Genomic DNA, 13,538 nt, shown 5'->3' with positions numbered 1-13,538 from the left:
TGGTATCTCGTGTCTTTTTGATGATGGCCATTCTAACAGGTGTGAGGTGATATCTCACTGTCGTTTTGATTTGTGTTTCCCTGGGAGGGGTGATGTTTAGCACCTTTTCATGTCCCCACTGGCCATCCGTATGTCTTCTTTGGAAAAATGTCTCTTGTGGTCCTCTGCCCATTTTTTAATTAGATTTTGTGTTATTACTATTGAGCTATGATTCCCTGTATATTTTAAACCTTAACTCCTTATCAGACTTGTTTGCAATTATTTTCTCTCCCCAGTCGCCCTTCTCTATTATCCCTATAACATACTTAATAGCAGTCATCAAGTAAAGAAAAATGGCACAACTCCTTTCTTATCAGATTTTCCTCACATAAACAGTAAGAGCCTCTCTAAACAGGGCTGTTCCTGGGATTTTGTGGGCCTAAGGCAAACTGCCCTGGGAACATATCCATCTCATGGCATTCACTTTTTTTCCAGTGCTTTGAAGAGGGCAGATGCCATCTCATCTATTGGCACATCTGGACTGACAGACTTGAAAAAGTTGGCCAAGTGGGCGGCAGAGTCCAAGCTCGACCCGAACGACCCCAACAATGCCCCTTTGATGCAGCTAATCTCGGTAATGTGGTGGGAGAACTGTGTGCACACCCCCATTTCTCGAGCTGGGGTGATCATAATAGAAATGGCTCAGCCTGTGGGCATGTGGGTGGCTCAGTCATTAAGCGTCTGCCTTCGGCTCAGGTCATGATCCCAGGGTCCTGGGATCGAGTCTCACATCAGGCTCCCTGCTCAGCGGGAAGCCTGCTTCTCCCTCTCCCACTCCCCCTGCTTGTGTTCCTGCTCTCGCTGTCTCTCTCAGTCAAATAAATAAATAAAATCTTAAAAAAAAAAAAAAAAAAGAAATAGCTCAGCCCTTCACACGCATTTTCTTTCACATGGTGTTCTTTCATAGCATTTAAGAACATGAGGGCTGGGTTGAATGACCGGTTTAAGGTCAGGCTCTGCCCCGTCTGGCTCGTGCTTTCTAGGCACTCTGATGCCATCACAGTGTGGCCATGAGGACATGCACTGCTGCATTTCCACACTTAGCTGGGCACACAATTGGTGTGCAATCAATAATAGTTGTTACTGTGGTGTTGTTGTTACTCTCATCTCTAACTTCTGCAAAACCCTAAAGAGAGGTCTTTAGGTCTTTTGGCCCCTCCTATGGAGAGGAACCTGAGTGCAGCCGCTCAGAGTCATTGCTCGAGCTCACACGACTGGTGAGGACTCGGGTCCAAGTCGATCTGATTTCAGAGCATGTGGTCAGTCCATCACACCTGGAACAGCTGATAGGAGTGTTTTCAGAAATGGTGGTTATGTTTTCCTGTTTGATGGTTAATTAGATTATCATTTAGGTTTCATTTAAGTATGTCTGAGATAAATTGCTTGTGTCTATCATAACATTCAAAATTCTTTCTTCAGTGAATTTATAAATAAAATGGAACATTAGTCAGTAAATGATTTTTCTTGGTGGCAAATACAATTGTTTTTACGCCCAAGTTCATAATTCCCATAAAAACATAATAAACAAGTAGATGATCCAGAAAGTGACCACAGCAACACATTCTGTGATCAAATTCATTTGTGTGAGTTCATCAGCAGGGGAACTGTAACCAGGATAACATGTTCATTTCTGTCCTTAAATTTCTTGTAAGGACAATTTTTAAGATCTACTCTTAGCACCTTCCAAACATACAATGCCATATTATTAACTATAATCATCATGCTGTACATTACATCTCCAGGACTTATTTATGGATTGTCATTTTTTTTAAAGATTTTTTATTTATTTATTTGACAGACACAGCAAGAGAGGGAACACAAGCAGGGGGAGCGGGAGAGGGAGAAGCAGGCTTCCCACTAAGCAGGGAGCCCGATGTGGGGCTCGATCCCAGGACCCTGGGATCATGACCTGAGCCGAAGGCAGACGCTTACCCACTGAGCCACCCAGGCGCCCTCTGTCCTTAAATTTCTAAGATAAGTCTCAAAGCAAGCTTTGGTTTATTTTGATTTTTATCTTTATAAGCTCTCCTTCCAACATGATACTTCTTAGTGTGACTAAAAGAAATATTGGAAAGAATAGGCCATATTACCTAGAGCATAGTCTATTCCGTGTAGAGTTTTCAAATCACGTTTGGATTACTATCTTTTTTTTTTTAATATTTCATTTATTTTTGCAAGAGAGAGCGAGCGAGCATGAGTGGGGAGGAGAGACACAGGGAGAAGCAGGAAGCTGAGCAGGGAGCCTGATGTGGGGCTCTGTCCCAGGACCCCGGGATCATGACCTGAGCTGAAGGCAAACGCTTGACTGACTGAGCCACCCAGGTGCCCTCGATTACTATCTTTAAGTCAGCGGTAATATAATACAAGTGTCAACTCCATGTTTTTCTTTTAAACTATTTGTCTTCCCATAGAAGGACAGAACACAGGGATGCCTTCCTGACTAGTCTCTTTTTAACGGATTTTCACAGCAGGATCACCTTTCCCAGTGCAAAGCCCCAGCAAATCTCTGCTCCCTGGCTTTCCTTCTGCGAGGAGGAGGGTGCCACTGGCAAAGCCCCCAGCAGAGGGGCAAGCAGACACCTGGGCAGAGTGCAGCCCACCTGCTCAGCCTCTCAGTGGTACCCTGAAACCATCCTTTTGGTGCCAGTGTAGGGAGGTTGGCGCCCAGAACCATCTCTGGCTCTCTCTGCTCACTGACCAAGGCCATGAGGTGCTGTTCAGAGATAGAAGAGCATGGCCCTGGAGCCAGGGAAGCTGATCAGCTGATTCTGGGACCTGATCTACATGTGTGCATAAATATATTTTTTAAATATTCAAAATATTTTGTTAAATATATTTTTCAAGTTATAGTAAGTTATTTTTAAGTCTTTTAATATGCAATATATTTTAAATATATTTTAAATACATATATTAGATTTCACATACACTGTGTATATAAGAATCCTATTTCCAATAGGCACCTACTAATACACTGATACAAATTTCTCACTTTTCAGGCTGTAGATTTGCGTAACACCTATGAGGGAAGCATGCATGCCAAAAAATGAAAATGATTTGCAGTACTTTTTATAGCTAGCACAGGAATAGAATAGCATCTGCCTTATTACTGTTATATTGTAGTGCATTTTGTCCTTAAATGAAATGCGGGACGTTTCACATCTCAGTCCACAACTATTCAGCTCCCATTCCCAAAAGCTCCATGCTGGGTTTCTTCAGATGCAATCCGCCTGCCATCTAAAGTTGTGTCTCTTGTTTTCTGTAGGTTGCTACCAGCGGTGAATCCTATGTCCCTGATTTCTTTCGCCTGGAACAGCTGCAGCAAGAATTTAACTTTGTTTCAGATGAGGAGTTGAATAGATCCAAACGATTCAGGCTTCTTTGTCTTAGAAGCCAAGAGGTGCCAGAATTCCGAAATTATAAGCAAATTCCAGCATATGACCGAGAAATTATGGAAAAAGTATTCCAGGTAAGAAATTGCCATGGAGGAGTTAATGCCATAATAAAATACCGCCGTACCATTTGGTATACTATTATGTGTGTGTTTTCTTGCTGTCATGTTCTCAGTAGCCATACTGGTTTCTCATTTATAGCACTTAACGTTTCCATTATTTTTCTTAAACTTAATGTTTAAATAATCTCTTTGCCCAATATAATGACATATGAACTAAGAAAAATTAGGGTTGAAAAGTATCTTAAGTGTTACTATGGGAAATTATCCTGCCACGCTGTTCCTGTTGGGAATTCAGTGCCAGTTTAACCCATTAAGTATTTACCAAGCACAACGCTTGGTTAAGCGCTGGGGGGAGCTGTTGGGGTCTCAGCCGCCCTGGGTGGGCAGGGCACACAGGAGGAGGGGGCCTGCAGGTGGGGAGCCTTTGAGGAGCTACAGGCAATAAGGGTGTGTTTGGGGCGGGGTGGGGGAGGCGGGCAGGGACAGCAGGCCAGTGAAAGCCAGACAGGCAAGTTAGTGTTTGATGAGGTAAATGAAGAGCCATTAGAAATTGATACCAGTATGATTTTTTTATGCAGAAAGTGTGGAAACTATTGGAGAATATTTTTGGTTACTTGGTTCTTCTTTGTATTAGTTTGGATCTGTGATGGTGAGTGATAAAAAGCCAATTTAAGCTACTTCAGGCACTAAGGGGCGTTTATTGGATGATGAAATGCCAAAATAGACTTAAATATCTAAAGAGGCATGAATGGCGGGGGTTCATCTATGCCTCAGTGACCCCTGGATCCAGAACCTAAACACGGCCAGGACTTTTCTCCATCTTGTCCCAAGTTTAAAAATCTTGGGAACAGCTACAGGGGCACCTGGGTGGCACAGTCGGTTGAGCGTCTGGGTCTTGATTTCGGCTCAGGTCATGATCTCAGGGTCCTGGGGTCCGGCCAGAGTTGGGTTGTGCTGAGCAGGGAGTCTGCTTGAGAATTCTCTCCTTCTCCTTCTTCCCCTTACCCCCCACCACACTCTCGGGTATACTCTCGTTCTAAAATAAATAAATCTAAAAAAAAACAAAACAAAAACAAGGAAGAGAGAGAGAAAGAAAGAAAGAAATCTTGGGAACAGATGGCTTGAGTTTCCCAGGCTGGGTTAGGAGCCACCTGGCGTATTCAGCTGTGACCAGCAAAGGACTGAAGCAGAACATGGCAGCTTCCTGGGCCCACGGGGGATTTTACTGATAGAAAGAGAGAGCATATTCAGCAGCCTAAGAAGACAAAGCTCACGCACCCTCTACTCTCCTCCAAGTAGGTGACCCGCATCAGCTGGGGCCAGGTGCTATTTACTATTTTTGTAATTGCTCCACTTAAAATAGAAAAGACAGAAATGTGAGCAGAGGCTTTGGCTGAGTTGCTTGGGTGAGCTTAGCATCTTGAACTATATTGAATCTCTCTGTTATCTCTGTAGCCTCTTTCTTCCTACATAAAGAGCTTAAGTTGTAATTGTTCTACAGAATTATCTTCTACTTATAAGCCAGTTCAGCCAACTGGTTCAAAAACCTGTATACTGCATCAAAGATCAATCTTGAACCAAAAATGAAGAGGAAGGTGGAAGAAACATTTAGAACCATAATTTATTACTTAAACCACAAGTGACAAATTCTCTAATCTCAAGATAAATTCTCTAGTCTTGCATGGGGGAGTACTAGTAATTTACAGTCATAAAATTATTCCTTTTTAATTTTAGGACTATGAGAAACGTTTACGAGACAGAAATGTAATTGAAACCAAGGACCACATAGATACCCATAGGGCCATAGTCGCCAAGTACCTCCAACAGGTAAGGAAAATCATTTTACAGAGTCCTCAGAGGGGGAAAATAACCAGCACCCTCACACTGGGGGGAGGGTGGTGTCTATTCTTCGAAGTTCTCTATGGGATACTTAAACGTCACTTAACCTCTCCAGACTTACTTGCTCATAATTACAGATACGAAATTAACAGCCATCTTCATCTTTTGAACATATGGAACACTGGGATGTATCTCAGTATATTATCAGTGGTTATCTTGAGTGGGGCATGATTACAAGGGACACAATTTCTAAGTCATGATTTTTCTCATATTTGAATGTTTGCATCATATCACCTTTGTAATGAAAATATTTTATAAACTACATACTAACTGCCCTGATGCACGAAAAACTCGAAATATCCTTTTGCCCTTCCTTCTTTTAATAAATTTAACTTGTAGGAAATGCTATAGTCACTAGAGTACATTTTTCCCACGCAAATGATCTACCCTGGGGGCTCCTTATAAAAAAGAAAAAACAATTTATGACATTTAAGAGGTCCTCTATTTAAGGAATAATTAGAAAATAAATCAGTCTGAATAGAGGAAGAAGTTAAGAATCTGAAATCTGTACGCTTCAAGATTGGTCCTATTTTTTCCAATTGTTCATTCATTCAGCAAAATTTCACTATCATCCACTAGGAACCTTCCCAGGTCCCACAAATATACCAGTGAATGAAACAGAACCCCCTCTGCCTTAGGAAGCTTACGTTAGTGAGCAAAGTAGGATGATTTCTATAGGAAGAGGTCAGCACCAGGGAGAAAAGTGCAGGTGCACTAGGGGGATGCACTGAGGTGTCACCTAGCGAGGTGAAAACTCGAAGGAGTCAAGGGAGTGAGCTGTGAAGTCTATGTACCAGGGAGATTTTAAATAAAACAATTGTCTGTCCTCAGGTTAGAGAATCAGTGATAAATCGTTTCCTGATTGCAAAACACCATTTTCTTCTTTCGGACTTGATCATAGAAGAAGAAGTTCCCAATATCAGGTAAAAGCAAACAAATCTTTTGTTTCTTATAAATATTCTTTCTATTGTATTATATTAAAATTTTCATGTACATAAAAGATGTTTATCCTTGTATGGTCCACATTTGGGCCCCCAGTAATGCTGGGAACTGGTAAAACCTGATTAACACCTCATGGTTACATTAGTTGGGGGTTTTGTTGAACAAGTCTCACGAGATGCTCTCTATCACGCCCAGTACACACCATCTCATCTCTCACTGTGCGCAAGTCAGCTCCGCAGGCCTTTGCCGGTTCCCCGCTGCAATCAGATTAAGTCTGACAGCATTTCCCCCCTGCTTTCTACCTCCCCCTTCCAGTCTGTCCCTCACTCCCCCACACACGCGGGGCAGAGGGGGTGGCTCAGAATAAGCATTGGGGTTCCAGGGGGTGGGGGGAGGCTGAGAGCTGCTGTGTGTTTGGTGAGGGGGCAGGGGCAGCAGGGAAAATGGATATTTACATAGAAGATGGGATTTAATTGCATTTGCTTGATTGTCTCCCTGTTATTTAGAATAATCGAGTAATTATCTCAACTCAAAGTGGAGGCATAAAAGATGAAAAATAACTTTCATATTGGTGGCCCCATACAGTGCACTGACTTCCCAACCTGTTCTGTGATTAAATCTCTTGGTCTCCTAAAAAGTTTATTTCCTATGCATGTACTTTCTCTCCACCACCAAGTTGGGAAGGAGACAAAAAAATGTCTATCCATGGCAACCCCTTTCTTTGGCTTGGCCTCCATCCATATCCAGGAGGGAGGCTATACCCACAGACACTCATGCAAACCCTCCCTCTTTATTCCAGGCCCAGAGTCCAGTCACTGAATGTATTTTTTCAGTCATGAAAATTATACTTTAGAATAGATGGTGATTTTTCATGCTGTTTTTCCATTTCTTTTCTTTCTTTTTCTTTTTCTGCTTTACTTTCTGCATTAAGTTCTGAAGGCTCAGGGTATGTTCTTTCTTCTTTTAATTTTGGTTTGTTCTTAGCATTAAACTAAGATGTTTCTATATCTGATGGTCCCAACCACCAAGATGTTTCCATGCTGACTGCTAGCAGGGCGGCAAAGTCTCCTGAGAAGAGCCACCTCTGGGGGAGGGGAGGAATTTTGACAAAGAGAAGGGATGTGCCATGTTAGGACCCTCTGGCAAAGGTGTCTCTCAGAGGTCCCCAAGTCTGGGTTAGGTGGGTATCCTGGCAGAGTGATTAATAAGATGGGCTTAATTTACAACAACATGAACCTTGAGGGCATTATGCTAAGTGAGATAAATCAGACAGAGAAAGACAAATACTGTATGATCTCACTCATATGTGGAATCTGAAAAAGCCAAACTCATAAAAACAGAGTAGAAGGGTGGTTACCAGTGGCCAGGGGGTGGGAAAATCAGGGAGATGTTGTTTAAGGATATAAACTTGCAACTAGTGATTAAATAAGTTCTGGAGATCTCAGGCATAGCAGAGTGAATACAGTCAATACTGATCATAAACTTCAAAGTTACCAAGCGCCTTGATCTTAATTGTTCCCCCCCCCAAAAAAGATAATTCTGTGAAGTTATAGAGGTGTTGGCCTACACACTGGCAGCCATATTACAATATGTAAATGTATCAGACCAACACACCGTATGTCTTAAATTTACAGTTATATGACAATTACATCTCAATAAAAATAAATTAAAAATAGTAAAATGCAGATAATGAGTCACACACAGAAAAAAGATTTGCAATGTCACTCTCCTCACAGTCTTTTTTTTGGGGGGGAGATAGTGATTTTTCATAACTTTCCATTATATTAATATGTAATGGGTCTGCTCTTGTTTTAAGGGAGTTAAAAATAAATATATGTCAGTATTTTCAAAAGAAGAAGGTGGCTGTTTAGTCAGAGTGAGCCAAGTTGCAGCCCCAGCTCCCTCTTACTGAGGAGCCTTCAGCAAATCCTGTCGCCTCCCAGTTTCTTTATGTGAAAAATGGGGTAAATGTGCCTCTTGTCAGGATTAAAAATAGTCTCTGTAAGGCACCCAGCACTCTGCTTGATCCATAGAAGACCCGCAGGGGAGCAAGTGGGAGCCCGTCGGGGGCCGTGGCCTCCCCAGCCAGCATCTGGCCCTCGGAAGGAGGCTGCTCGGCCCTGTCCCGCGCAGTCTGGCCCCATAGCGTCAACCTGCAGATCCAGACACGTCTGTGCCTCTGTTCAGTCTCTGGGCTGGACTTTAATGATCTGCTTCGCGGCCCTTTCTCTCGCCATGACTCACTGCCCGTGCTCCTATCCTCCTGGAAGTGTTTACAGGATTTCGCCTCAGGGAAAGGGAGACAGGAGAGGGATCCTCCTGGCCCACCCCTTCCTCCTGCAGAATCACTGCCATCATGCCACCCTGTCTTTCCAACAGCTGCCATTTTAGGGCATCCACCCAGTGCTAGACCACAGTGCCGGGGTGCTTTCCCTTTATCCTCTTCATTACCCCAAGAGGTAGGTATGATCATCCCCATTTTACAGATGATGAAACAGAGACAAAGAGGTGAGATAATGTGCCCAAGGTCAGTGAGCGGAGCCAGGAGTCCCACGGCTTTGTCTAACTCCAGAGGCAGAGGTACCCCTGGAAGTGCCCAAGGCTGTGAACATCACCATGTGAATGGAGCAGGTTAATGCGTGCTCCAGGGTTCAGGAGAGGGCGCCCCCTTCCAGCTGGTGTGGCTGGAGCCCTGGGGAAGGGAGACACCAGCCCTGAAGGGGCGGACGAGGAGGAAGTGGGGAGGGCACCCATGCACAGGACTGGCCTGGCCGAGCAAAGGTCAAGAGCAGGCAGAGCACACGCACATTTGAGGGATGAGCAGGCAGAGCACAAGGCGGCGGGAAGCAAGAGGGGCCCAAGCACACTTTTCTTCCTCTGATCAGTAGCAGTTAAAATCAGTGTTAAGGACCCACACCAGAGGATCTCCCCAATCACGGGAGAATTTCTTTGACGATTTCCACCCTCCTTAAAAAGACAAGAGTTTTTCAGGGGCCTTTGAGGGCCCCTTGGGGAAGAGTTTGGGAAATTGTCTCACAGCTCCAGACCTATCCTTTCCTCAGAGTCCTAATCCTGTTCTGTAATCATTAGCTTTCTGGGGCTAAGCCTTTTCAAGCTGGCAGAACAAAAGCGACCACTGAGGCCAAGGAGAAAAGGTCGGAAGAAGGTGACAGCCCAAAACCTGTCCGATGGAGACATAAAGGTGCTGGTGAACATCATCCGGGCTTATGACATTCCCGTGAGGAAGCCCACAGCAAGGTGAGAGCCCTCCAGATGGCCCTGGGATGGAGAGTACAGGGTCCCAGCCAAGTGGTTCACTTCTTTGTAGCATGTCCACCCCCACGTTGAACATAGTAGTTGATCATGGGGGCTAGGGGTGAGGGGCGGTCTTACTGAAGCCAAAACCCTATTGGTTGCAAGTAAGAGAACCAACTCAGTCTATTTAGGCTAAAGAGGGGGTTCATTGGGAATATCTCAGAGAACTCAAGGTTAAGAGGTACAGCTGAACTACATGGTGGACGGTGGATGGTAAAAGAGTGAGATGGTTCTTCGGAGGCCCATTGCTCTCTTGGCTTGCTTCCCTCTGTGGGTCTGCTTCATCTCCACGTGAAGGAAGTGGTCCTTTCAGCCACGGTACCATCCACCAAGCATCAGCTTCTCAGGAGACAAACTGAAGGTCCTAACTTGGGTCAGGTGTTGATCCATGGTCTAATCACTTATAGCCAGAGAGGCAGGGTCCCCAGGCCCTGGCCTGAAGGTGGGGAACGGTTCTCAGAGAAGTGGGTGTGAGCTAGGCAGATACCCGAGAGGTGTATGTCCTAGGTTCTAAACACACATGCTTTGAGCATAAAAATGTGACTTCCCTTTTATCTGCTCCGAGACATGAGTGATGCCTACTACGTTTCACTACACTGGGGCAGTGGGGAACCCCCAACCAGGGTAAGGTGAGCCTGAGTCTCTTACCCCCTTTAGAGCACGAATTAAAGAAAGAAAGAGCAAAAATTAAAACTTCTACCCGCTGGTACCCTTGCCCATGTAATGAGGAAGGCTGATCTTTCCTGTCCATTCACCAGCTTCCCCGAACTATGCTAAGGCTCTTTCATACAGATTATTTCACTTACTTCTCACTACTGTTAATATCTCCATTTTACAAAAGGGAAAATGTGTCGGTGGCTTGTCCAGGGTCACCCAGCGTCATCTGATTCACTGAAGAGCACCGTTCTGGCCTTTGGCATCTAGGATCTTCCTTTTAAATTTATCCCCCATCCATTATTTTACCCTTTTTTTTCTTTTTTCTTTCTTTCTTTTTTTTTTTACTGCCTAACTCTTCCACCCACTCCAGAACATCTGATCATCACCATTTCCAGCATTTGGTTACTAGTAAATGTCCATTTAAGCTCTTGAATCTGTGCATAACATTGCTTCCTCGAGCCATAGCCCAACCCCTTCACCTTGATTGCATCAAAGCTCAACTGTGGGGAGAAAAGCTCTTTTTTAAAATAACATATAGGTGTTTCTCTTATTTTGGTCTCTACAGAATTTTTTTTTAAGTGTTGAACCATTCCGTTCAAATTACAAGGAAGCTTGGTTGATCCTCTGTGTTATACATTTCCGTGTAGGCTCATTAAGACAGCTCAGATATCAACGCTTGCATTAAGCCTGCCCAAATCTTCACCCTCTACCCTTGCATCCACTAGATTGAGTTTTTCATCTCCCTCTCTGGACTCTTCTGGCCCATGCCCATGCCTGTAGTCTAACGTGCCTCCCACTGGATTGTGATTATTTGTTTACATGTCTGCTGGCCCTTTCAGTGCATTTGATGCATCTCTGCAGCCCCAGAGTCTAACACAGGCCGCAAATATAGTAGGTGCTTCACAGATGTTTTTGTAATACTGTAATCAGTGGTGTTCCAGAGAGAAAGAGGGTTTCTCTGGCAGCTGTTGTCTTAAGTATTCCAATTCTATTGTCTCATGGTTTGTCTGATACCCTTATCTGTGAAAAGGAAAGACAGTCTGGTAGAAAGAGACAATTTATACTTTGGCCGGTAATGAATAAGAAATACTTGGTAAATTGTAAAGTTCAGTGCACATATGCAGGAGTGTCGTTAGGAGGAGAGGAGAGGTATCTGGGAGAGACTCTCTGGAGATGATCTTCATTTCTTTTTTTAAGAATCCCAAAAGGGATGGGGCACCTGGGTGCCTTAGTCAGCTAAGCATCCAACTCTTGATTTCGGCTTGGGTCATGATCTCAGGGTCGTGAGATCGAGCCCAGCGTCTGGCTCCATGCTGGACGTGGAGCCTGCTTAAGATTTTCCCTCTCCCTCTCCCTTTGCCCCCCTCTCCTCTACCTCCACCCTTACCCACTGGCTCCCCCCAACCCTGGTTCACGTGCATGCTCTCTTTCTTAAAAAAAAAGAAGAATCCCAAAAGGGAAAGAAGGCAAGAGCCATAGATCCTAACTCAAGCTAGGAATCTGTGAGGGTCTCTTTCCCAGGGCCTGGAGAGAGGGGTCTTACATGGGATATGTAGCTCACAGTTGTTGTAGAATGCAAGGTCACAGAGAATGAATGCAGTGGGAGGGGACCTGGGTGGAGACAGGGCAGGCTGGCCAGGGAGCTCAGGATTCTGCCACCTGAGAGGGACTGAGGCTCTCATTTGTCGGGGGAAAGACAGATTCCTCACTCAGGCACCCCATGGAGAGGAGGAGTGGGGAGAAGACCCTTTTGTCTGTTCCAGCCAGACATGCAGGGCGAGGGGTGGGAGCTGGGGTGGCTCTATTACTCACTAGGTCATGGAGATGACCCGAGCATACTAAAAGCTTTCTGAAGTGTCAACAGACTGTCACCAGAGCCATACCTCTTTGGAGAAGTCATCTTGCTGAGTATCTAATTTCTGTCCTGCATTTCTCCCTCCTAGCAAATTCCAGCAGCCATCAAGACCGTCACGGACTTTCAGTGAGAAGCATGCTGCCTCCCCGACCACACACAGCCCCACCCACAGCGCGGACTACCCCCTCGGCCAGGTGAAGTACCTGGATGCTGTGTGTCAGCTTAGATCCTTGCCCCTTCAGAACTGCCCAGAAACTATATCGTCTCTTTAATGCTTTATTTTCTTTGGAAACACACTACTTAGTCAACGTATTCTACCTCTGCCAAGAACAAAATAACTCAACGAGCCATTACGGACTTTAACACCTTGCTCTCCTCTTTAAGGTTTTAGTACGTCCTTTTGTAGAAGTTTCTTTTCAACGAACGATTTGCCACACAACTACAGCTGAAGGACCGAACCCCAGCTGGAATGAAGAACTGGAACTTCCTTTTAGGTGAGCGTATTTTCCTCTTTAGGGAAGTAGGATATTTTGAAGAAATGTGAATAAAAGGGAGACTCGGGGGTGAAAGTTTCTGTAGCTTGTGAGCCAGGACAAGATCCAGGAGTCTGACCCCAAGCCCCACACTGCTCCTCTGGTCTCACAACTAACTCCAGTCGAGAGTAAAATGGGAAAATGTCCAACTTTTGAAACTCGGGTTCACTGCTGAGACACCTCCATGCCTCTCCAGGCTCTGGCATCCTGCAGCCCCAAGATTCCCATTCCCTGGACCCCACAGTCCCTACACAGCTTTCCATCGTTCCTCATCTCCCTGACTCTGGAAGCTTCAAGTAAACTCCCCAGTCTGTAACTCCCTGCTTTCCATAATTACGCTTTCTTCCTCACCAGAAATACTACATAGGCATTTAAAACTTTAAGTGATTTTAGGTATTTAAAAGAGTCCTTATTTCAGATCTTGAAGCAACCTTAGAAATTACCTAGTGTGCCACTCTACTTTTATAGAAAAGAAATGAAAACCCAAAGATGGAAGGTGACTGGCATAAGGCCACATAGTATCGTAGAGATGGAGCAAGGATTAGAGCTGGTTCAGTCAGTAGAGAGGGACACATACCACTATTATGCACACAATGAGCATAAAGAATGAGAAAACATAAAGGCAGATGCTCAACAAAATACATGCAACAGCCCAGTATGGGCTGGACTCGGAACAGGTGATATTACAGGAGATGAACCTCATCCCTGCGCTGCTTAGTTAGCTATGGGAAAGTGAGTGGGAAGCAGGGACCATTCCAGCAGCCTTATAACACCAGGAGGTTTAAGACTGGGGCGTGGTCTGCTGGAGGCGCATCTTCTAGAGCCCAGTTGCTTAGGAAACCTGCAT

The 13,538-nt window shown here is 44.7% G+C and overlaps 1 protein-coding gene across 1 annotated transcript in view; it reads left to right on the top strand.

Annotated features, from left to right (window-relative positions):
• CC2D2A (coiled-coil and C2 domain containing 2A) overlaps positions 1 to 13,538 on the top strand; it is a 101,558-nt gene that overhangs the window by 54,999 nt on the left and 33,021 nt on the right. The window contains exons 17-23 of the mRNA XM_088021354.1: positions 475 to 613; positions 3,302 to 3,505; positions 5,225 to 5,317; positions 6,221 to 6,312; positions 9,422 to 9,589; positions 12,247 to 12,352; positions 12,543 to 12,652. Coding sequence (XP_087877480.1) covers positions 475 to 613; positions 3,302 to 3,505; positions 5,225 to 5,317; positions 6,221 to 6,312; positions 9,422 to 9,589; positions 12,247 to 12,352; positions 12,543 to 12,652 — 912 coding nt within the window. The remainder of the gene's footprint in view (positions 1 to 474; positions 614 to 3,301; positions 3,506 to 5,224; positions 5,318 to 6,220; positions 6,313 to 9,421; positions 9,590 to 12,246; positions 12,353 to 12,542; positions 12,653 to 13,538) is intronic.

The sequence above is a fragment of the Eumetopias jubatus genome, unplaced genomic scaffold (assembly GCF_037043125.1).
Source record: "Eumetopias jubatus isolate StellerSeaLion01/CBP00866 unplaced genomic scaffold, mEumJub1_p1.0 scaffold_2, whole genome shotgun sequence".
Lineage (NCBI taxonomy): Eukaryota > Metazoa > Chordata > Mammalia > Carnivora > Otariidae > Eumetopias > Eumetopias jubatus.
This window is presented reverse-complemented; position numbering and strand designations above follow the sequence as displayed.